This window comes from Lampris incognitus, chromosome 5 (assembly GCF_029633865.1).
Source record: "Lampris incognitus isolate fLamInc1 chromosome 5, fLamInc1.hap2, whole genome shotgun sequence".
Classification (NCBI taxonomy): Eukaryota; Metazoa; Chordata; class Actinopteri; order Lampriformes; family Lampridae; genus Lampris; species Lampris incognitus.
Genome location: NC_079215.1, coordinates 33875480 through 33901612, shown reverse-complemented (window position 1 = coordinate 33901612; position 26133 = coordinate 33875480). Strand labels below are relative to the sequence as shown.

At 39.7% G+C, this 26133-nt stretch overlaps 2 protein-coding genes across 2 annotated transcripts; one reads left to right on the top strand and one right to left on the bottom strand.

Annotated features, from left to right (window-relative positions):
• The first annotated feature begins 701 nt into the window (after positions 1-701).
• cisd2 (CDGSH iron sulfur domain 2) lies at positions 702-5222 on the top strand. The gene is made up of 3 exons (XM_056279650.1): positions 702-888; positions 4395-4609; positions 4693-5222. Exons 1-3 carry the CDS (start codon positions 786-788, stop codon positions 4780-4782), a joined length of 408 nt encoding a protein of 135 aa, XP_056135625.1. The 5' UTR covers positions 702-785; the 3' UTR covers positions 4783-5222.
• A 2339-nt stretch (positions 5223-7561) lies between these two features.
• Positions 7562-26077, bottom strand: si:dkey-162b23.4 (sodium/hydrogen exchanger 9B2). The gene is made up of 13 exons (XM_056279648.1): positions 25989-26077; positions 24745-25014; positions 20516-20717; positions 19412-19582; positions 14648-14790; positions 14414-14541; positions 14039-14214; positions 13497-13603; positions 12692-12841; positions 10313-10421; positions 9842-9978; positions 9327-9510; positions 7562-8474 (listed from the first exon to the last, which is right to left on the bottom strand). Exons 2-13 carry the CDS (start codon positions 24865-24867, stop codon positions 8413-8415), a joined length of 1692 nt encoding a protein of 563 aa, XP_056135623.1. The 5' UTR covers positions 24868-25014; positions 25989-26077; the 3' UTR covers positions 7562-8412.
• Between the last annotated feature and the right edge of the window lie 56 nt (positions 26078-26133).

Here is a 26133-nt window from a genome sequence, read left to right as displayed (position 1 = left end):
AGACGTCCAAAAACGCACATCATCAGCGGCAGTATGCGTCTCCTGAAAAAAAAAGGAAGAAAAAAAGAAAAAATCGGGTTTGCATTGTTTGGCAAATAAAAATAAAGCTTTTCGCCTCAAATTATCCCTTAAACCCCTGGCGTTGAGAGAAACTAGAGATAACGACAAACTTGTATAAAAAAAGATAAATTTGAAAACGTCAGCTACACAGCGTATACTCTGAAAACTATATGGTGGAATGATACGAGAACAGCATCCTATTAAGGCACAGACAACGCAAAAACAGCTAAGGTGTAGTCATCAAACTCTTCAAATAAACAGACCAAATGTCAGAGGCAATACAAGGTGCAGGTGTTTTAAATTATGGTTACCGTGCTCCTTATCTCAGACAGGAAGAGGAGTCTTGTTTTTTCGCAATGAAGGCACGACCGCCTACAAAGGAGGCAGTTTTCACAGCCTTGCGTGCTTTGTCCGCAAGCGGCCATAATTTCATCCTGTTCTCTGTTCTCTCACATTCACACACAGAGCTTATTTTGCGTTTAGCCAGACTGCCGCCATGGCCCAATCAGACGCCACCAACTCTTCTATCGCTCATTGGTCAAATACCTCAGCGTCACCGGCGGCGGCTGCGTCAATTCACCAACACGTCTGCGCCGTTTACATGGATCGTCACAGGGCTTAGTCCTGAGCGGTCGTGCGGCACGGCGTTGACCGGCGCAGTGACGTCGACGAAGTGCAGGAAATAACCAGCGAAATTTGATGGACCTGCCTAACATTAACTCAAGATGGTGTTGGAAACTATTTCAAGGATCATAAAAGTTCAGCTCCCAGCCTACCTCAAGAAGCTTCCTCTCCCGGAGACTGTCGGCGGATTTGCGCGGTTAACAGGTAAAGAAAACCAACTTTGTTGCTGTGGTGGAAGATGAAGATGATGTCCCCGTGCGTTCACCCACGAATTCAATGGGGGTACATAACTAGCATAGGGGGGAAAACCGCTCTGCTTCAGGCACACTTCAAATACCAACAAAGACTTGGCGTACAAAACTGTCACCCAAATTCCTGAGTTGTTTTGTGATACTCTGCTGTTTCGTAACTTCATTTGCATTGCATGCAATCAGTCGAGTTGTTGACCTTGTACTAAACATGCAATGGACACGTTAGAAGGAAACGCTCCCTCGTTATGAAGAAGTTGTATAAAAGAAGGATGTGCATCCTCCTTGAAGTAACCTTGCAATTCGAAAGGCCTTGCATTGATAGCAGCACCCGTCACTTCGGTAGGGTTGGTTAGTCATCAAGTTTTTGTTTTTATTTGTTTCGTTTTTGTTTGTTTGTTTGCTGCTTTCATGTAACACTCCTTCTGTTATGTATTTCTACTCCGTGACGCCTTTGGAAGTTTTCCTATTTCTTGCAAAGTCCATGGCGCAGCCTGTCCAGCCCTTGCTTTGAAAATGTACCCACGCCATTTGACTCAAAGACATGAGAGTAAGGTTTAGTTATTTTATTTTTTTAGAGTCCTGTAAAACGTGGCTGACTTAAACAAATCTGCACAGAGTATGCCTGATGTTATCAACACCTGTTTTTTATGTTTTTGGTGGTAATCAAGTCAACTCGGTGCCCAACCACCCAACTCAATAGAAATCTGAGGTACTAAGGTTACTTAATTCAGGAGATGTTGAATCCAGATGAGAACTCTTTTTTTTGAGGGGGGGGGGGGTCCTGGATCACTTCAGTAGGTTACTGTCCAGTTGGAAGAAGGAATAGGAATGTTATTTTTCTGCAGGCTAGATGTTTTAATGGTTCAAACACAAAGCTGCTATTTTGCCAATGCACCTTTCGCTAAACCTTTTAATGCATCAGACCTATGGTAGAAAAAGTGATTAAGTAATCAAGAACAGTACAACGGTTCAACAAAACTATACTTGAATTGACCTGTGTTGCAGAAAACACACAATGGCAAACTTCAAATAAAGGATCAAGGAAACTCCTACTGGACACTAGGCCTGTATTTTGACAAGCTGAGGTAGCTCTTCAACTTGACCTTTAGGCAAACACATACCAATAGGTAGTGTCATATTTTGTCTAAAAATAGCACACACAAAAAAACAACCTCAATGCAAAGCTAGGCCTACGTTACTGAAATTCTCCTGTGACTGACCAATAAACCATTAACATATTTGAAGATATGATGACGATGCTTCCCTGCGATGATTCAGCCGAAGAAAGACATGAGTCAAACATGAGTCGTGGCATGCAAGACTGGAATGTGTTTAATAACTGGGATAATTACTTTGAATATCTCAAATTATCTACTTTGAAGTTAGAAGTTGCCTGAAGTGAACCTATTCTTGAATTTGTCTTGATCCTCTCCCATGATGACAGGATAAAAAAACAAATCACATTTCGAACAGTCATTTTTTTCTATTATTGTATCATGGAAGATGAAAGGTTCCTAAATTTTTCCTTTTTTGATCATCCAAATCCAAAGCTACTTTTCCTTTTTGACGTGAATATGAATCCTTCATAAAATTAGAAGTGTCCCATTAGGCATCAAAATCCTTTTCGTGTTAGCATTTTAATTGCCACAAAACTATATTGTTCAGGGTTTCAGTAACCTACCCAAATGTACTGCAAATGGTGAGATTATATAACAACCTTTAATCCTCTGTCTCTGGCCTGTCTTCACCAGTAACCTTCAATGTGTGTTAGTTTGATAATTTGGAAGGGCTAGTTTGTCTTAGGTAGAGAGTAAACAGGATGGTGTGTCGGTCAGAACACAGGAATGAAGAGGAGACGTGGACTTCGTTTGTGTGAACTGTATTGAAATCCAGCATAAATTATAGCGAGTTCCGCAACAACAAAAAGGGAATTGCCATTAGGCACTAGCATTGCAACATTACAGGATATGAGTTAGGCTACCAATAAACATAATAAAGGTATGTCCATACATTCAGTGGTTCTGAGTTATTCAACATAACAATCGCTTTACAATACCATAAACGGTGGCCTCAAGCTACACACGTTTAGAGTAGGCCTATTACTATCATATACGATACAATGGCGACATCTGCAGGAGAGATTAAAAATAACAAAATGGAGTCCACGTTGGACGATCAACACAAACACACGACGGCACAAGCTGCACGTTAGTCTATAACAGCGTATAAGGCATCACCTTTGCTAGTTTAGCACTTAAATCAAGGAATTATGACAGACATTCTAGCATGGAATATATCTTCTCACATTTTAGAACCTACGGGTGCGCAGTGAGCTAACAACTACTACACAGACTAGCTAAACATAACGAGGCAACTCAGACTGACACACTTACTTTTCGTCAGTGACTCAAAGAACAAACTGGATCTCAAAAAAGGACAAATGAGGATAACTTCACTATACACCTAGACACGAGTATTGCAGGGGAAAACTACATGTAGTGTGCACTTATAACACGAACACAGTCTCAACGTGCGCTAGGCAAGGCATCTAGCTTCAAACTACAACTGAACATAGGCTGCGTCACTCACAACCGGAGAATCTGGCCAGAGTCTTAAAGGGGGAAGCACCTATAAATGTCGGAGCCTTTTTTACAAATGTGTGTATCCTAAGCACTTGTCTGGGGTAGCCTGACTATTTTTGGTGTGAGAGGATTTTTTCATCAGTTCCCATCCAGTAGCATTGAGCCAATTTCTTATTAGTAGCCTAATAGATAAGCAAATCCTCTATTAGCCTGGCCTTGATAAATGGACATTTAGGCATTTAATAGGCAATGATTTGCAAAAAAGTGGCTGGGCACTTGTTGTTTCCCTTTGACATGCCAAGTGGATACATCTATTGATTGACGCATGTTGGCTGTTTTGGAAATGAAACCTTTCACCAGTGACCAGTTATGCAAAGGTAACTCACCAGCAAGCCACCCTGCTTCCAGTACCTTTCACCTGACTCAGCACTATCATAATTTGGTGACCTTGCAGTCAACCCTGCTGGGCAAATGAAGTTCTTAACTGCAGGATTTTCATGATTGGGGTGTTTTTGTGGCTTGAGTGATCTGAAAGTCAGGGGAAACTAGAATGCAGGGTGCAGATCTCTGGCTATCAACACAAACATAATCCTAACCAAAAATTAGCCACCCACCAATTATGAATGAATGGGAATCATAGGGGCAAAGGTAACATATGCCATGGTTGCTTTGACTCCCATCGGTCCCAGCCTTCCAAGAACTTGGTAGACCTGGATTATCCTCATTCCAAACAGCTATGTGAACAACAGGAATTAGGCTATCCTTTGTTGCAGTGTAATAATATGGCCATTCTTTTTGTAATTTCTCCTATTTCTGATTTTGTGTGTTTTCTGTTCTTGCATTTGTGCACGTGTATATTTATTTATGTGATTCTTAGTCTCAGAGTGGCTCCGGTTGCTACCTCTCTTGGGAATCCTGGCTCTGCTGGGCTATTTAACCATCCGACCCTTCCTGCCCAAGAAGAAGAAGCAGAGGGACAGCCTAATCAACCTCAAGATCCAGAAAGAGAACCCCAAAGTGGTCAACGAGATCGACATCGAGGACCTCAACAGCACAAATGTCTGCTACTGTCGATGCTGGCGCTCCAAAACTGTGAGTTCAGACCAATTATTAGACAGTTCAAGGAAAATAATTGGCTTTTCACTGGTCGGCTAATAACTTGTTTCCTGTTGCAGTTTCCTGTATGTGACAAATCGCACATAAAACACAACGCGCTAACTGGAGACAACGTGGGTCCACTGATACTCAAAAAGAAGATTCTATAATCCACCATTTCCCACTGCTGGACAACATTTGTACTCTCTCTTTCTTTGTCCTTTCTTTCTCATCAAAATATGTATTTTTTTGTTTATTTTTTAGAAAAGCTTTGGTTTGTACTTTGACATTTGTCCATATTTTTGTGTTGGGTTTAACATGCAGGCCTATATGTTGAAGTTTTGCTGCAGAGCATTTAGTCATTTGCACACAAAGCACCGAATTCCACGGTCCCATATCTTGAAACTGTTTTTGACTCTTTTGATGACTGTGTGGAATGATTGAGGTTTTCAATATGTTAAATGGCCTTTCAGTAGCTTATTGACATTTGTGTGAAACTGTCAACTTCATTTATAAGGGAATTATAAATACTTTTTGTATTGCTGTATCCAGTAACCAGTTCCAAATCATTGGGACCACTTTGAGGATTAAACTTGAAACTAAATTTTAATGACTCTTTGGCTAGTTGTGATACGTTATAATTTCAATAGTCCAAGCCCTTCAGCAAACAAGGCATGTTTTCCCACTCCCATGTTTTATTAAATTAAGTTTGAGTACCAGGTCAACTTATATGCAGCGTTTGAAACGTGAGCTAATCAACTTATTCTAAATAAACATGTCTAATTTTGAGTCATTATACTTAAATGTGCAAACTAGGAAATTCCAACAGCTGTGCACAATCATTTCACTTTTAAATTGCCACCTGTCATTACAGCCATGTGGTAATCCTGTCATCTCAAGTGCTTGAAGGAGGGATAATTCCACCTGATAGTTTAGGTGTTGTATCTCAACATCAACAGCCAGCTTTAGTTATTTTTCTGCTTCAGTTTTACTCTACATGCCAAAGGTTAACATGCCATGCACACCTGTATGTGAAATGTTCTCTTAAGTTATTGTGCATGGGAGGTTTCTTCATTGTTTTCCACTATATTTGTAACTTTACAATTTTGTGTGTATTATGATTCGGTGTGTATTATATTTTCCCCCTAAGTCATCTCTACTGGGTTTAACATTTCAAACTATTGTACTTGTAACCCATATTGATATTACAATTTACGGTTACCCCCCCCCCCCCCCCACACACACACACACACCTGTAGAGATATCAGATAGTAATGCCAAACTACTTTATTTTATTCTTTGTTAGCCTTTGTATTGTCAGAATTTTATATAGAATTCTTGCTGGAGGTTTTGTCTTTTCAAAATGACATTTTAATAGATGCTTTGAAAAATGGCTCATGCTGTCAAATCTGTTTTCATAATGATTATGACACGTTTTCTGCTCGTTTTGCAAACTAGATAATGTATTTGGGTTGGTTTATTATTGATCATGCTGTCGCTGCACAACATTTTACGGAAAGTGCAGGCAGAACGTGTTATCCATATTTTTTTTATTTTTTTTGCCAGAATTGTGTGGGAGATAACTTTACAACTAGTAGTCATGATAACTTTAATGAGCAACTTCTTAATTTTGCACATTTCATTTGTAATTTGTCATTTGTTCAGTGTCTTGGAAAAAATGTAATTCGCGGTCACATAGTATATAATTTTAGATGCAAGGTGCCAATGAAAATTACCCTGAAGGCCTATGATAGCAACTACTGTACATCACTCTTTTTAAGATTTGTCTTGGTAACACATGACATAAATTGAATCCAACAAGAAAAACAATGACAGGTCATTTAAATTACAAGCAACAGATGTGATGGAGATTACAGGCTGTGGATTAGATTTACAACATTAAGTATATAGTGGTGTGATTCATTATATAACTTTTCAGGAATAAATATTGCGTAGTTGAAATGAATGAAAATATGGCACTATACAAACTAATATGTCGGACCAACACAAACTGGACAAAGACATTTGACAAACTTTCTGTATATAAGTTATTTATTTCTATTTTTTTTATATAAAACTAATAAACTCTGCAAATATTTAACCCATAATATTTAACCCATAAATAACTGCTAAAACAATTTTATGAAGCCATATAAATCCAACTAAAAGAAGAAAAAACACTAAATTCACCCTGCATAACTGTATTCAAACAATGAAATCATAAAAACATGATGCTTTATAAAAAGAGGGAGAAAGACAAAAAAAAAACCTTACAAAGTTCTGGGGTTTTTTAAATTAAAAATTATCCTGAGTATGTCATTTTAACATCTAAGGATGTCGTTTTTCATAAATAGCACGTTGTGTCTTTCAAAGAGCATGACATAAACTGACAAACTGATTTTGATTATCTCTTGAGTGTTTGTGAAATACAACAATAAAAATAAATATAACCCTCAACATCAAAATAGCACACATACATATTCGGCATAAATCTTATTTAAATATACGCAAAACACAGTGCTGATAGCTCAACACTCAACTAAGTGCAGATAGAATATCAGACTAATGTTTGGTCTTTTTGTCTTTACTAGTTTTACAGTAATAAAATAGGGCTACCGATAATGTATTCAATTATGTAACCTGCAAGGCCAAATAAATAATGCTACTATTTAAACTAAAAAATAACCATATAGAATTGTAGTATAAAGATGTTGCAAGTGCAAAACAATCCAACCTTCCCAAAACTACTTCGCATTTCACATTTGAATATGCATAGATTTGAGGCCAAAAATTAATTTATCGTGCATAAATTGCTCGGGCGGTGTAACAGTGCAGATGCTTGGGTATGGGCAGGGCTTGAAATTAACTTTTTTCCTCAGTGTCCCACAACTGTCCCGAATTCTACTTTGTATTGTCCCGGATATAACCCAACAGTGTCCCAAATTTTAATTCTCGTCGTCGCCCCCCCCCCCCCCCAATTATGCAGAATACATATAATTTGATCCTTTTTTGTCACTTAATCGTCACACCATGGACTCTGGTCCACCATATAAGTTTAAAATACTTATTCTTTTATTAAACATATGAATATTAGTTTCGGGAGTCGGCAGTCGTTTCGGGAGTTGGCAGTGTTGGGGCTTGCATCAGGGGGCTGTTTATCCAACCACCTCAGCATTTCTTTCTTCTTCTTCTTTTAACTGTCGTTGATGATGGTCTATCGCTCTGGCTCTATGAATGTTGCATTGGCACGAGTCAAGCAGCAGCCACTGGCAGAGTGGATGACGTAGAATGCATTCTATGATTTGCACGAACAGGCGATTGACTGCCCTATCGTGAGGTGCCGCAAGAACGTAAGCCTTCTGTAGTTTCGCCGTTCACACGTTTTTATTAAATTATTCAAACGACAAAATAACGTCTAGATACTCATAATTAATGACTTTGCAAATAACACCTATTTCGAAGTTTACTTTGACATTTTTTTCCACTGTCCCAGAATTGTCCCAGACAAAATATATTTGTGCCCCAGTAGGATTTTTTATGGTCCCCGGGACATCGTTAATTTCGAGCCCTGGGTATGGGGTATCTGAAGCCTGTGGCCTAGAAACCACCAGGGGCTATATTAGTGATTCGGTAGTTGCTGCAGGATTTCAGCAGCCAAGAAAGGACTGATAGCTTGAGACATGGAAAACCCCTAGGTGGCCAGGGGGAAGCCTGGTAATCAAGACAGTAAAAAACATGGAAATGTGCAGTCCCAGTCCCTTGGATAATGTCTTCATTCGGTGAATGAAGACAGCATGGTTTCATAGGGTGCTTTCATAAGTGACAGGGGTTTCACTGTCACCTTCAGCTCCTGCTGTTGTGCCTATATTTCAAGGAGAGACAACAGAAAAGTGATGAAAAGCTGAGGTACAAGTTGCAGACTGCACTCAGTGGCTAATTTAATGCTATGCACACCATCATACTGAAAATGAACTACAGGCCACTCTGAGCATTTTCAATGAGTATCATTTTCTTAAACAGCCCTGGTAAAATGAAAGCTTACATCTAAACATGATAATTCACATTATGTCATGCAGAAGTCACTTTTATCCAAAATAATTTACAAAGACAGCATTGAGAAAATATATTTATGTTTCCTAAAATGCCCAGCCAATCTGACAGCAATCACTGGTTTCAAACTAAACTTTCCTGTGCCTAATGACATTGCGCTTCTACACCACTTTAATACACAACATGGACATGGTGGCTTTTCCAGAAACCCAGGTGACCATGGACTTAAAGGTTGGCATTGTTGAAGGTACTGTTGCATTTGAGTTGCACCACCTGGGATTTGAACTCATAAACCCTTGCCTCGATGGGCAGCTGACATATTCATTGAATTTGGCTGGGAGCATATCACACAATAGCACTGTTGTATGGAGGTACGAGATCCTGAAGCATAATGCTTAGTGACAAATAAAGGCAACATAAAGCCATGCAAATCCTCCCAAGTAACCCTGCATTATAGTCAAAGATAAAAGGGACAATGTTTTTCATACAGGTTCTCTGGTACGAGTCCCTCAGTCAATTGGCAAGCAGCACAGCCCTTTACTAACGCAACACAAGTAGAGAGGGTTGTGAGGGGAATTAGGAACTTTGGATTGTGTTTAATCGCTTGTTTTCTTTTTTTACCTACCTAAGAAAAAAGATGATAAATTGTGTGTGACTGTCTCACCCCAGGCTGCGCTCTTTGGTTTCTGCAGCAGGCGAGGTCCAGAAAGGCCTATGATAAGGGCTCCTACGGGGGCTGTAAGGAGGATGGCCAGCACAGCCACAGTCAGCACATCCATGCCATACCTCTCCAGATCCTTATCCTCTTTTGTCCTGGCCATATCCAAAGCAGTTGAACCTATAGCTGCCTGAAGGGGAAGAGGACAAGACCAGCGTTCACTCAGCAGATGGGTATCGCAAAAGCAAGAAAATCGATGAACAAATGAGAGAATGTTAAAATTGGAAGTTTTCCTCTCATAGAGTGCTTCTAAAGTCAGTGTCAGTCAAGGTAATGATTTACCAAAACAACCTCTTGAATGTAATGTCATATAACCTTGTCAGTATAAAAACACTGAACAAAGACTTTTGAGTAGTCAGCTCCAAATGGTTTACATGTAATGTGTTCTTATTCATGTAAGTAATTCAAAAACTTCAGAAATTTGCACTATTGTCCAGCCAGATCTTTCACGACTGCCATACTTGCACAGTCGCTTTGGGCACCCATGCCAGGGCAATAAACACTTTCTCCTTGAAGTTGAAGCCTGCACAGAGCACACAAACGAATGTAAAGAGAACTCGCACTAGCAGGGCGATGAACAGAGAAGCAATACCCAGACCTTGAAAGACAAAATGAGAGAGAGAGAGAAAAAAAGGTTAACATTTTCCCCAAAATATGGAATGATGCATTAAAGTATTTAACTAACATATTCTGGTTGTTAAAAGGTAAAGTACCCTGTTCACACTGGCCTGGCCCTATCACTTGTTTAAATTAATCTAACAATATTCATTCTCTCACAAGATTAGTGAGGATGAAGCCAAAAAAAACCTCGAGGCTTTTTTGCACTTATGCAAACTTATTTGCATTCATGTACAACCTTTTGCATCTCTCAAAATGGTAATACAGCATACTGAATGACATCCTGTGATGTGAGTGTCTGCATGTGGCCTCACCAACTGTGGATCCTTCCAGGTGTGCAATTCTGATCTCTGCGCCAATCAGGCCAAAGAGCAGAGGCTGGAACACATCCCATGCCCTCCCCACTACTTCCTCCACTTGTGCCTACACACACACACACACACACACACACACACACACACACACACACACACACACACACACACACACACACACACACACACACAATAAGCCAGACAAATATGATTAATTAAAAAGCCCAGAAGCAACTGGGACAGAACCAAGCAGTGAACAAAGTTTGTGCTTGCTGGAAAAAATATCAAACAGGAACCAAACACAAGTCAGATGGATGAAATAAGAGAGGGCTAAATATGGAGCAATTCTATCCTCAGCACACAACTATAAGGAACACTGTAGTCAAATAGACTAAAGCAGCATTAGTGACCGTTTCATAATCATAGAGGAAGTAGATCCACCTTTGGTAGGAGGCTTGTCTTGTCACATTGGTGTGTTTTAATTTGAAATTCATATCACTTTGTCAAAGATGTTAATAATAATGATAATAATAATAATAATAATAATAATAATAATAATAATAATAGAAAATGAAGCTCCAACCATCCATGCCCAAAAAGTCAAACAAAAAGCAAAGTCTCATGCCCAAGAACAAATGAAACAAAAATGGGAATGGAAACAAATGCATGGGCAATACCCAAAACGAGTAGGTGAGAAAGATGTAGACCAACATATGACCAGCCAATGGCTCAAAACAGCTGGGCTGAAATCCGAAACAGAGGGCTTTATCATCGCTGCCCAAGACCAGGCCATCAAGACCAATTACTACTGGAGCAAAATCCTCAAAGATGACACAGACCCAGCGTGCAGGATATGTGGTCAATTCCAGGAAACCATTGACCATATCGTGGCAGGGTGCCCTGAGCTGGCCAAAACTGAATACCTACAAAAACACAACAAGGCCACCACATACCTGCACTGGAACATCTGCAAAGAATTCATCATCAACACAAAGGAAAAATGATACGAGCACGAGCCCCAAACAGTAACAGAAAAAGACGACATCACAATCTTATAGGACATGTCAATACAGACAGATCGTGAGATAAATGCCAACAGACCAGACATCATCATCAAGAACAAAAAAGAAAAAAGCTGCCTACTCATCGACATGTCCATCCCGACTGAAAGGAACACCTCAGTAAAAGTAACTGAAAAACTGTCGAAATATAAAGACCTTGAAATCGAGATTTGAACGAATGTGGGGAATGAAAACCACAACAATACCAGTAGTGATAGGAGCCCTGGGACTTGCAAAAGAATGGATGGAGAAATACACCCAACAGATCCCGGGTAACATCAGAATACAAGAACTACAGAAGATCGCACTACTTCGAACATCTTATTTCCCAAGAAAGGCACTGTCCATCAAATAGACTTCTACCTCATTCTAACCCTCGGCCCAAGGAATGGGCCCGGTTATTATGTTGTATTATGGCATGAAGTTAAAGGAAATTTGTATAATAATTATAATAATAAACTCTACTTATCTAGCACTTTTCTTAACAATGTTACATAAGAAATAAAAGCAGACAAAACAAAAATGAGAATAAGACCAAATGAGCACAGAAGAGATAAAGACAATAAATGAATAAGACCAAATAAATAGGAATAGAAATAAAAACAGTATAAAGAAATAAAAACAAATATCAAACATTTCCAAAAGCTTCGACAGAGAAAAATTTCAGATGAGATTTAAAAGAGGCTAGAGACCTAGAGTGTCTGAGTTCAGTAGGCAGAGAGTTCCATAGTGTGGGGGATCTAACAGCAAAAGCCCCATCACCCTTTGTGACAAGCATTATCACCTTTGGTCCACTAGAAGGGGGTCGCTGACCTTCTTTATTCTGCAATGAAAATCCTCAGCCGTCATGATTGATTTTATTTTCGAACATGCTAAAATAACAAATAAAATACACAGGCAGGAATACAAGAACAAATGGAAATAATAGTAAACTTATTTTGCAAACTCTCTGTAACAACACAAGTAATAACTGGACCATGTTTGAAAAGGGCGTAGGATGAAGTAAAGAACTATGCATGATGTAAAGTAAAGAATGATGCATGATGACTATGTTTTTAAAAATCTCTGCTTATGTGAAACTGGAATTGAAATCAATGTTTACTTAAAATGTGATAACAGCACACAATGTTATATGGCTCAACATTGATACAGTCTTCTGCATTGTCACTGAGTTGGTGCGTTTATTCATTTTACTTGGTCACCAAACAAAGTACAGGCACTGGCGGCAAAGAGTTAATAACACTGATGTTGTTTTGATAACATATACAAGAAGACCCCCTACAAGTTCTGTCTACAATAAGTATTGCATGCATATTACCTTGTCTTTTCCCCAGCCCAGGCCAGCCAGGAAAGACAACACTAGGGTGCAGAGGCCTCCAGAACCAGGAAACCCTGCCACACCACTGCCAAACACAGCAAACACAGAAAGGCCCAGCACCAAAAACGAACGCTTCATCACCAGGTGTTTCTGAGTTGGAAAGAGAGGGCACCTATATTAGTAATTAAATTGATGATACATTTATGGTGTCTTTTGGCCATTTCCGATGTAACTGGTGTCACTTTATGACACAGTTGGTTGAGCTGACATTTCCAGCTATGCGAGTCATATTGAGTCTTTCTGTTGAAGGTTCATGGCAGACCTGTGGCAGATTATGTAATGTAATTCAATTATGTAACTGTAATCTTTTTTAAATGAAAAAAAATCTGATAAATATAGTTTTTTCTACTTCCACATATTTTACTTTCTACAAATTCTCCACAATAAAATCCATGTGGTTTTCACTGTAATTTCTGAGCTCTCAATCTAAAAAATTTTCAGCAGGGTGGGTTTTAGTGTGTGACAGTTCCTTTTTCTCAGGGGTTTTTCCCAGGACCTTAACTTTGGCCACATGAACAGTAGATATTTTCTTTACGCGTCTTAAAAATTCTCCCTTTCTGGATAAAATCCAAGTGCCAATGTGCTTGACATGATATTTTTAAATTACTCTTTTTTTTAGCACTTGACCATCGAGTGCTTTCAAACTTTGTTTATACACAGGTTTTTGATAGGCTTAGCATCACTAACTTTCAAAGCAATTGCAAAACCTATTAAATGTCAGTGACGTGGTGTGGGCTTTGTCTACCTGGTCAACACTAGGGAAATACTGGATAAGGAAACCAAGAAGTATCCCAGCCACCATGCCGCCTGCCACCTCCAGTAAACCTCTCAGCAGGTTGTACCATGTTGAGCCTGGGGGGGGGGTACAAGGAGCATTAGAATACAAACAAAAAAATAAAATAAAATAATGTTTTAGAGATGTGAAAAAGATGACAACTATTTTACAACCGCTTTTTTAAAAAAAAGTTGTTTTCTTTGCAGATTAATTTACTTTTGATTAAGGTACAAAGGTAGAGTAGGGTTGGGCTTGGCGTAGCAGCTTTTTGAAAAAGAATGATCTCATAAACGCTGTCTCAGCACAAGCTCCACACTAACATCACCCAAGTTCATCTCAAACTGCAGGTGAAGGGTTGTTCTCCAGGTTCTTGTGAAACATTGGATACCACTCCCTTGGAAATACATCACACTCCAAAAAAAACAATGAAACCCCAGTTTATCTTTAGAGTTTATTTTCCTGAACCTCCCTCTAAAAAAAACCGTGCACATACCCCCCCCCCTCCAGCCTACCTGTGGCAAAGGCCATGCCCAGGCATGTTGTGAAGCCAGTGATAGCAAGGATGTCATCAAAGCTACCAGCAGCCATCAGAAGAGTGGGAATGCCTTGCTCCAAACCATAACCATCCTTCTGCAGCAGCAGCATGGAAGGAACCACCACCGCTGGAGACACAGCACCGAGTACAAAGCTACAGGGTGGAGAGGCTCATTTATTTATCAAGTTATCTGATATTTTGCAACCCCCTGTGAATAAAATAAAGAATAAAATCCTAATGCCTTTTGAAAAAGGTGTGAGGCTTGTAGAAGATTGTAGAAATGTGGATTTGATACAGATCTTGCAATACAAACAAAAAGGGGTAAAGACTGACCAACCAACTGTGAATTTACCCTAGGATGAAGCCCCACACCCAAGGCAGGCCCATGAGGAAATGAGAGACCAGGGCTATGGTGGAGGCTTCTATCAGGCAAGGCCCCATAGCCACACGGACGCACACGGTTTTTAATTTCTTCAGAGCCTGAGATGTCAAACACAAGCAATACATTATATTATTGTAACAATATCTCTTCAAAAATATTCTGCAGCGGAAAATAAAACAACCACCAGTGCTTTGAGTGACGTACCGAAGCATCCAATCCCAGACCAGCTCTGGCCAGAATGACAGCCAGTGCAATGTTCCTCAGGGATGCCGACCACCTGAAGTCAATATACACAGCATCTGTTATCACAGGGATGTTCCTCAGCAAGAATCCCATCAACAGCATGCCTGCAGCAGACCACAAAGGGTGAGAGTGAGTAATAGAGAGGAAGAGGGATCATTCTGCATCACAATGTGTTTATTCTTCATGCTGCTTCTCACACAGCTGGGTGAGACTCAGTGACCTTCACCTGTTGCTCTTTCAGCTTTCAGCAGCTCAAAATGAATCCCTGAGACATTAAGCATTGAGATGTCTAATGCCATTTTGGGAATTAAATACCTAGATAAATATGCTGTGAAAGTGTTGTTCTGGATTAGGTTTTAAATCATGTTTGTTCAGGGCCTCCTGTTATATGTTGAGAGTAACAGGAGCTGATACTAAATCTTGAGAAATGAAAGATTAGGCAGCATATGCTGAGAGTGGATTCTCAATGTTTCCAATACAGTTGGTTTAAAAGTTTGAGACAGGCTACAACATGGAGGAAAAAAATAACAAAATGGCCAAATTAATTTCTTCCTTTTGTGCTACGATACACCAGTTCTCTTAACAGTCGTTGCCAAACATGCTTCAAAAACAAGGAGACATTGAAGGGATGAACATGTCTGATCTAACTGAGATTTCTCTGGGAAAAAAAAAAACGTAAACAAATTCAGAGAAAATCTAAGCACAAAATTGACTCTTAAGTTAATACTTTGATCAATCTAATTTTATTTAAGAATGAGGAGGGGTCTCCTAACTTGCTTGATTCTTAGCTACTAAAGGGTACAGTTGGTGAATTATTCAGACTCTTATCATCCCCATAGTGCAATTTTTTAGCCATTTGAGCTAATGGTTAGAATACATTCTCACTTTTCCTTTCAACATTATTTTCAAAAGCTTGAAAACACTTTCCACACATCCTTTTCGCTGTTAAGGTGATAGTAATATTTAAAGATCCAATCAAATTATTTTATTTCAGTCCTACAAGTCTTACTGTGAAAAAAGAATGATAGGTGTGTCAATTTTTTTCAGTTTCCTAAGTATAATTTGACTTGTTATAACAGTTTTAGTGCAGCCAACTCTCAGGAGCTTGAGCAGTGTAGCCCAGAGTTCACAAGACTCTTTATTGATAGCTAGCTAGCTCGCTAACTGGCATAGTGCTGTTAGGTAAATATTTGAAAACAGACCAACTGAGAGACTGATGATGTCAATTCAGTTATTTGTCCAATCACGTCATCCATCCATCCATTATCTAAACCACTTATCCTTCCTTTAGGGTTGCGGGGATGCTGGAACCTATCCCAGTAGTCATTGGGCAGCAGGTGGAGAGACACCCTGGACAGGCTGCCAGTCCATCACAGAGCCAATACATTCACACACATTCACACCTAGGTTCAATTTAGTACCTGACCTACATGTCTTTGGACTGTGGGAGAAAACCGGAGAGCCCGGAGGGAACCCACGCAGACACAGGGAAAACATGCAAACTCCAAACAGAGGACGACCTGGGACGACTCCCAAGGTTGGACTACCCCAGGGCTCGAACCCAGGACCTTCTTGCTTTGAGGCGACCAATCACATCAGGGCATTAAAGTATGTCATTTATTACTAGAAGCAGATTGGTTTTCTTAAACAGTTTAATTATGTTGACAACCAGGTGGATAGTTTCTCAAGAGGCTCTAGTCATATTTTGATAACAATGGCAGCTCAAACATTTCACCAATACATTAGCAAACCTTCTGTTAAAAATTACAAGGAGACTGGAAAACATTATTTTCATTTGGACTGGATGTTTAAGGATAACAAAACAAAGGAAACACAATAAGCATATTTGATCAAATGAGAACATTACACTACACTGATAGCGACTGACAGTGGTGGACTCATCAGGTCCTGAAAGTAAAAGTAACTGTGTATTTGCTTCAACCACGAACTAAACCAAGAAGAGTGGTGTTGATCAGAATCAGATGATTAAGTAAGTGTGGGAATGAATACAAGGTTAGGACTTTTACTTTCTGAAACTAGTGTGTTCACCACTGGCTACTGGCACTGAAGGGTGATGAAGGAGCAAGTAAGTGGCTCGAGTCTGATTTATGAGAGAAGCCAGCTGCAACACCCTTTGGACACAAGCAAAGTGCTTTCAAATTCAAAGGGGCAGAATGAGTCAGTTTGTAGATTTCCTATCTCCAACTCCAATTAAATGTACAAATAAATAGTGACAGACATGCAATGTTAAGTCTAAAGGAGGTCAAAGGTGATTCTGCAAACTTGGCCAAAACAATATTGAAGTTTCAACAGAGCCACCGCTCTTCATTTTAATAGTTTTATCCAATTCTATTTGATGTTTTACAGCATAAAGTATAAAAGTAAATAATACGCTTTTGTTCAAGAGTCAAAATAATAATCAAAAGAATCAAAACAGTGATTATATCTTTCCATTATCATCTAAACCAGTAAAAAAAAAAATCACTAGAGGAGTGCAAACTTTTTGGCAAGCTAGTCAGAGGTGTGTGATGTGTCTTTTGCGTCCTACGGTGATTTATAATAAATCAAGTGAACCAATTAATGTACATTTTGGAACAATGCAAACTTGTGGTGAAAAACTTCTACGATTAAGTGGGTCTTAAAGCTGGGGTAGGTAGTTGTTTGTTGTTTTTGTTTTTTTGCGGTTACTCTGCAAAAATTCCATAATAACCTTTCAGCATATTGTAATTCAAGTAGTTTGAGAGAAAACTAGATTTCTGCAACCTCCTCTTGGCTCTGTATTCAGGCTTTAGAAAATCTAGCCCATGACGGGAGACTTTAGCCCATCACGGATCATTTCAGACAGAGTGCATTCCTACAAAAGCAGATGCGCGTGTATGCCATCAATTTGCATCCGCCCTGCATTGCCGGTCGCTTGCGGACTAGTTCTCCCTTCTCTACCAGCCCCCCACATCAGTATTTTTTTTTTAATTTAAATCAACAAGCCCAACTTGAAATGGCTGCTTCACATGAACAATATTAGTATAAATAAAATTCACTGAAAAAAGAACATTTTACACAGATAGATTATCAACTATGATGCAAGTTTCATGAGTCTCCCTTTGACATTTCCTGGTTGTACACATTTGAATTATATGCTTGTGCTTGTCTGGTGGGAGGGGCTTAGCGGAGTGCTGCGAGGCAGCAGAGGTGGAAGGATTTGCATCTGAATGTTCATGTTGCCTAATGCAGCTTTAAAGGTGCACTTGCTTATTGCCATACACACTGCACAATGGAGCTAGGCTGTCAGTAGGCTTAAACTATCCAATCAGGAAATGTAAAGAAATACTGACCCGATCCCTGCTGCTGATGCTTTATGATTCAGAATAGAAATCAGATGGCAATTAATGTTCATACATGGCCTGTCTGATTTATCAAGAACATTTCCTGTGCAGTGGACTCCAAGAAGCAAAACGAGTCCTCTGTTGTATATATCGCTGTCCCGCAAGTTCTGTCAGAAAGCAGGCTGGTGGGAACACTTTCTTTGAACCCTAGTTGTCCGAAGTCCATACATGTAAAAAATGTGACAAATTTTTTTTTTTTTTACCGCCAAACAGTCCATCCACGTAGTACTAAAAAAAAGGGCACTCTACAAAGATTCTCACTTTTTGGTGCAGAGCACATTCCTTTTTGACAGCAATCACAAAACACATTCTAGAATAGCCAGGTCAAGACAATATTCAGAGGCCATTTTCCATTGTATAATGTGGACCATTTGGCAAGAGATAGATGATTTTTATAATTCACTTTAAATCTATACAGAGTATGGCAAATATGCAAATGACATTTAAGTACCAATACAAAATGTTGCATTGGGCCTTTTTGATTAAATGAAGGGGTATATATTTCTTGGGGCCATAACCCCAAAGTGGGGCAAACACATTATGGAATTCTAGGTTTATAGTGATTTTGGACACCCAGCTACTAGAAATATGGAGTATATTAATGTTGACCAGTTTATTTCGCAAATGTTCCACGGTGAGTTTTTACAGTCAAAAAAAATCTAAATTTGTGGTTTGGTTCATGTTTCATAATTATTCAATTGATTTAAGTATTTTCTGCTTTGTGCAGTTTCATTTCCTTAGTTTATTAAATCTGACACAAATAAATTTGAGTGTAACCTTCAACCAACACAACCTTAACAAAGACTTCTTTGAACTCATGGAAACAGACTAACTTCTTTCTTTTTTTCTGGATTTTCTCCCCAGTTGTATCCAGCCAATTACTTCACTCTTCCGAGCCATCTCGGTTGCTGCGCCACCCTCTCTGCCGATCCAGGGAGGGCTGCAGACTACCACATGCCTCCTCCGATACATGTGGAGTCGCCAGCCGCTTCTTTTCACCTGATAGTGAGGAGTTTCGCCAGGGGGACGTAGTGCGTGGGAGGATCATGCTATTCCCCCCAGTTCCCCCTCCCCCCTGAACAGGTATGCCGACTGACCAGAGGAGGCGCTAGTGCAGCGACCAGGACACATATCCACATCCGCCTTTCCCACCCTCAGACACGCCCAATCATGTCTGTTGAGATGCCCGACCAAGCCAGAGGCAACACGGGATTCGAATCGGGATCCCCGTGTTGGTAAGCAATGGAATAGACCGCTACGCTACCCAGATGCCCCAGAAACAGACTAATGTCTACCCACACAGAGTACATAAACAAATTCTTACCAGGGACACAAGTCTTACCAAGGAGTGGGGGAAATGGTGGAAGATTGGGGAGGCGTATGAGAGCCACTAGTTTGCCACCAGTAACAGCACAAATGAAGAGCACAGTGACGCCGAAAAGGTTCCCACCCGGGAGACATTGTTCCTCAGTGATGGACCATACAACTCCAAACAGCACCACAGCTAGAAGGACTGGAGAGAGCAGAATCATTTGTGACGGTATTAAAGGGAAGAATAAAAGTACAAATATTATCAATCAACGTCAGGAAAAATAACTATAACAATAGACTGAAAACAAATAGAAAACAGATTGTAGAACAATAATTTTGATAGAAATCTCTAAAAATCATGCAGCAATTTAAGTATGATTTACCAGATAAAATTGAAAAGCCAAAGTAATATCTTAAGAGTTGACTGTTGATGTACAAAGAAAAACAGAATGCCAGCTTGTTCACATTCCATTGAAAAAGGTGGCCAAGAAAGCAATGCTGATGGCAAGCGAAGAGTATTAGGCGCATTTCAAATTGTTACTCTTCCAAGGTAGATGGAATGTGGGCATTTTGGGGAAAAGCACAATGTCTGGCTTCTTTTTAGAGCAGTGATGGCTTTGTAATGTTGAGAGTACTCAACCAACACATGACAGGCACCACATTTTTCTTTGAGCATACTAGTCCCAACAAAAAACAAAAGCATTTGTGATTTACACTATGTAGGCAGCTGAGAATTTAACTTGCCTCTCTGCCTCCATTGCCAAAGCTGACATAATCAGACTTCCTTGTGCCATGGTCACACATGACATACAAAACAAAAAAAGTGTTACCTGCAGTGCGCGTTCATTTATCTAGTGGCCATTTATGTAACTCATGTCTCACTTCAAGATAAACAAAATATCACACTTGATCAGCAACTGAATATATCATCTCATGTTTTTAAAGAAACTTGTCCTACTCATTATCAGCACATGCATAAATGAAGTTGAGCCACTGGTAATCCTACAAAACAATCCATAATTGTGTAGAATGGAGTATAATATAGCAGAGGATTCCAATACAGTTTGACATCTGGGCACCATACTTTAAGTATGATGTTTTATAGTGACTCTCTTTGTAGAAAGTGCCAGCCTACCTTTGGTGATGAGAGAGGCCAGGAGACCTCTCGGTGGGCAAGGGCAAAATCTGCGAAGCAGAGGGCAACATACAATTGGTGGGTCTGTATTGGTGCCAGCATCCACCACAGGGTTGCGAGGAATGAAGTAGGTGGTTTCTTCTGTGACATTTGGGCTGGAGCACCGCCGGACCACAACCTGGATCTGGTTCACATTCAGGTGCTGAAGAGTAGGAATCAGAATTTGACCAATTACAAGTTCTGCATGCGACAAGGTGAGGGAAGCTTTCATGTGGGTTAAAATAACCACCCAAATTCTGGTCTTCGTGCTGCTAAATTTAGCAACAAAAAAAAAAATCAAGGTGTTCTCATTATTATCTGTAAACATCAAAAAAGACTTCTTTTTTTTGTTGTCTTTTTAGTTCCAGAAACTACAGTTGCATACTCTATTTCAAGTGGTCCCGGTTAATATGGATGTTTTGCTCAATTAATGCAACCTCTGCAGGATACAACCTTAAAAAAGACATGTTTTGCAAATTTTAATTTGCAGTTACTATTTGGATTTAACAGATTCTAAAAACAAAACAATAAATGTGGCATTTGCAAAAGTTTGGACAGTCAGTCAATCTCAGTAACAGAAATCACTGCCTCTGAAAGATTCCTGTAGCCACCTGACAGTATATTTTGTTTTAAGATTTTTTCCCAACCTTCTCTGCAGATCCCCTCCTGCTAATATCCTTATATCTTCTTGCATGTTTTACATAAATAAGATCTCACCACAGATTTTCAATACTATTCTAGCCAAGGTACTGTAAAAGTCTTGCAAAAACTCACTCTTTTGCTGCTCTAAGTACTTCAAAATAGATTCTGAAGCACACTGATATTAAGTTGAATGTATTCTTCCTTCCATGCACACAAGATTTCCTGCACCTTCTTCAGATGTATCTCATCGGTTTGTGGCCTAAAAGGTCATCTTTGTTTCACAAGTTAACAAAACTTAATTCAAAAAGGTTTCTGGTTTATCTAAGTGTTTTTTGCACATCTCCGATGTTGACTTTTGAGATGTGATCATGGAAAAGTTTTCCTTCTAACAATTCTTCCACGCAAATCCTTTTTGTGTAAGCAGTGCTATACTGCTGACTGATGATTCATCACCTCTCCAGTGTCTGCTGACCCTTTCTGCAGGTCGTCTGCATTGATATAAAGGTTCTGAGTCCCAAATGGTCTTATGGTTAGAATTCCTGGTTTTCACCTAGGCGGTCCAGATTCAACTCCTGGTATGGGAATTTTAGTAGAGACCCTTTGGCCTGTTCTTGTCTCCAAGTATGACTGAAATACAGATGTGTAACATTGTCCAAGTAACTGTGTGATCCCCTGTTGCTACACTATTGCTGATCTTCCCATTGTGCACTTACACTAATTGCACTACAAATGACATGCACTCTTAAATACAATATTACTAGTCAGTGCTCCAAAACGGTTATAGGCTGACACACAAATATATCCACTAAATGCTGGTTTTCTTTGTGAGTCTTTTTGGATAACTAGCATATTCTAAATGAGAAAATGTAAACGTATGCAGTACCTGAACCAGTCTACAAGCAGTTCTATCAGTTTTCTGGGTCTGCCAGATCTTGTCTTTATTACAACAGCTCCCCTTAACATTTCTTAATAATGTTTCTGACAGCAAAAATTCAAAGCTTGAAATGTGTAGATACCTTGCTAAAGCCTTTCCTTGTAAGAATCAGTTATGGAAGAGGAGCCCATGTTTGCTCGGAATATGCAAAATATCCTGAGGTTAGAAGGCTGTGAATTTTCTAAACCTGTTGCTGTCTTCAACTAACTTAGACTAAAACGATTAGCTTGCTAAAGGAAACACAGTGAAACAGCGATTCCTGCCAAAGCTGTAGTTACTAAGTACTGACCAGCATCAGCAGGATGCTCACACCTTTGCATGTGCCACATTTTCTTTTCTTTTTTCATTTTTACTTTTTAAAAGCTTGTAAATTCTATAAATGAACCATAATTTAACAACAAAATGTGCAGAAAGAAGTCATTTTTTAGTTTGTACCTTTCAGAGATTGTGTAATAACTTATTTTCACCAAGAAACTCAGCAAAGCATACAATTTGATAAGGGCTGACCAAACTCTTGCATATAACTGAATATGATGACCATTACGAACCTTATTAATGTGTAGGTTAACCAAGTCAATTTCTAAATGGTGATCCATAGAGATCCATGGTGACCAAGTCTTTACACTGGCATGTATCTCTCTCTGGCATTTTGTCTCTGGTTTTGTGCCTTAAGAGGCAGTTTCTCATGTTCCAAAACACTAACTGGCCTGTTCTAAGCCATTGGGAAAACCTGATCTAATCCTCCTTAATAATGTGCTTTCTCATGTTATTAGAGCATGTATAGTTGAAGAAGCATTGCTTCTAATTTAAGCAATACTTCTTTCACAATTAGCACTAAAAATCAAAGTGTTAATATAAGGGTGTATGGTACCATTCTTAGATGACTGAAAACACATTTGATTCAGTATAGGGTAAATAATTTTTTGTGTTCAACCATTTGCCTAAGTAGAATCTGACAAGGATTAATTTGTATGGTAATCAAAAATGACAAAAACTGAATCAACATGTCCCTTTGTAGGAATTTTTGAATGAATTTTGTCAACACTGGCACTGAAATTATGTATATAAAATACACAGCGCAATAAGACATGCTATACCAGCTGGGAACCCAAATCACTGACTGTTTTTCCTCCTTGGTATGTAGCTACCCCAACCCTGTTATGGTTTACAAACTCTGTTTTTAAAATCACTAACCTCAACCTTGTTGTCATACTAACATTATTACCCGTGTATGTTTCGGAATTCAGATTCAGATAACTTTATCCCAGAAGGGCAATTCAGTTTTTACAATCTACCCAGACCATACACAAACTCGCAGACAAGTGGCAATGTATGTGTGTGTACTTTTACATGTAATATTTTGTGCTTTCTGTTGTTGTTGTTTTACTGCCTTGTAAGGTGTACAGAGAATCTTTGGGTGATGTGCACTTTAGATAAACTGAAGTTGAAGTTGCTATAGTGTGCAACAATAGATCAACGAAGACTGATACAGAATGTCACACCAACACCAAAAGAGAATGCAGTGTTAGTGGAAACACATCAAACAATTGATAAGTGTATCCTTGTTGTCACTACGTGCCACTCCCATATGAAATTACAGTTTATAGTGGTGGGTCATACCGTAGATACGAAACACAGCAAATTGTGCGTTCACAGCTAATAAATGCATAACCTTCATCAGATTACATACTTTAGATTGTGTACTTTTATTCTGTAAAATGTGTATGTGTTTACACTACAGGCAGCAAGTGCATAATTCATACAGCGCTTATTCATCTTAGCTTTTTTTGTAGGCTAGGGAAACACCAAGATAGGGCTAGGCAACATATCGATATATCGATACTGTGATATAAGACTAGATACCATCTGGGATTTTGGGATATCGTAATATGACATAAGTGATGTCTTTTCCTGGTTTTAAAGGATGTGTTACAGGAAAGAGATGCAATTTTCTGAACTTTTTAGACTGTTCTAACTGTTCTATTATTTGTCTCTACCTGTTTGGACAACATATCCACATTGCTAATGAGTGTTTATTAAAAATGTCATTGTGTAAATAGTAAATATTTTGTGAGAGCGCCAATAGTCATCTCTATAACAGCGTCAAAATGTCAATATCGAGGTGTTCGGTCCCAGCCCTACACCAATATACCTTATTTGAAATATGAGGCTCAGCCATAAGAAAGACTTAAACACTGCAGACTGGATTCTTTATCTTAACACTGAAAGCCATAACAGCGACCATGACATTTAAGTTGCATTGCACAGCAAGCACAAAAGTAAAAGGAGTAAAAAAAGAAAAGAAAAAAAGACATCCACTCATCCCCTTACCTTAGAAACCAAAGAACCTCATAGTCACTACCTTATGATGATTTTAAGCCTGAATATAAATTATTTGACTATCCTTCCAATATGTTTAGCATGCTATGAAGTATAGTGTATTAAGAGCAACAGAAGTTTAATAGCCAGCTTGCAAAGGCAAACTGTGCTCTTTTTGGGGAAAAAAGAACCCTCTCCTTTAGTAGGCTCTGTTGACGCTAGCAATCTCCCTCTTCTAGCAAACAAATACGTCAAGTTAAACCTGGAAGAATGTTTTATTAACAAAGTCCCATACCTCTACATGATTAGCCGCAGGAACTGCAATTCTGTCCAGTCCTGGGCTGGGGACTGGACTGGGTATTGGTGTGTGTACAGGACTCGGTTCAGGCGTAGCTGTTTTGGGTTCGTTGTCCTCCATGGTTATTAAAGTAGACTGGTTCTGATCCACTGGGTTCTCTAACTCACAAAAGGTGTCGGATAGGTGGGCTTGGCCATTGATAGGTTCTTTGATTGGGCTGGTTCCCGTATCCACACGTGAGACTACAATCTCACATTCATACGTCACCTATTTATCAGCAGAGAAAACAAAGCGGGAAACAAAAGGGACAGGTGCCGGTGGGGAAAGTTTGCATTAGGCAAACGTTGATATGACACGATATGATATGGCCTGACACGCACACGCGCACACACACAGGCCTGGTTTGCAAACGCGAACGTCAACCATGGGGTGGAGAGATATTCCTCATATGATCACGCTAAATCCACATTGGCGCGCACCTGTTTTGAAAAGTTTTCAATGAAGTCGCAGGTTAATTAAGTTACTGGTTAATTTCAACAAGACGTGTGATCAACTGCTCGCATTTTATGACCTCGATGACTGACAGCCATACAATTGCCGTGATACGCCTGTTGCTCACAGGAGCATGCTAGCTTACACTTCACTTACAACTGCATCTTGTTACCGCAAACACTTAACCGTGGAAAAATACACCACGCATTTATTTGCTCAATATGCTGAGCAGCACTCGTACTACGTTCCATTTTATTGTGGATTAATGTCATTTAAATGGCATTGTTCCCCGTTAATTTATCAAAGTTAACTAACCCACAGCTATAGATACTCCGTGATCGTATACTTCACCATCTGCGCTAACGGTTCAATTAAACCAGGGATACAGCCTTATTTTTTTTTCAAATATAAAAGGATAAAAACCACTATGTTGTTGACGGTTAGTAGCGACAGACGTCGGTTAATCCAATTGTGAAGAGACCACGCTAATCAATCCTTACAGCCCCGACCATATGGCACACAATCTCTAGCTAGCTTTACACTTGCAACCTAGCATCTAGGTTAAAAGCAACTCCCTCCACCAAATCACCGGACGACTCGCTTCGCGTTAGCTAACCGGCTCCTCAGCTGGCCACCGTCTCCCGACCAGCAACCCCAACTCGCAACCCCCCCCCCCCCCCCGGCCACGATACGGGAGGACGACTGATGGTCGACGTCCCCTGTCAAGTCAGGGCAAAAGCAGAACTCACCTCCCGTTGCACACATTCACCATCGCGGACCAAGCTGTGTCGCCGGCAGGTCGCGACACCGGGAGACTGAGCGGGAGTGAGGGGGATTAGTGATTAGTGATGTCCTACACACTAATATGTCATGTGCGTGTTTGAACGGACGTGT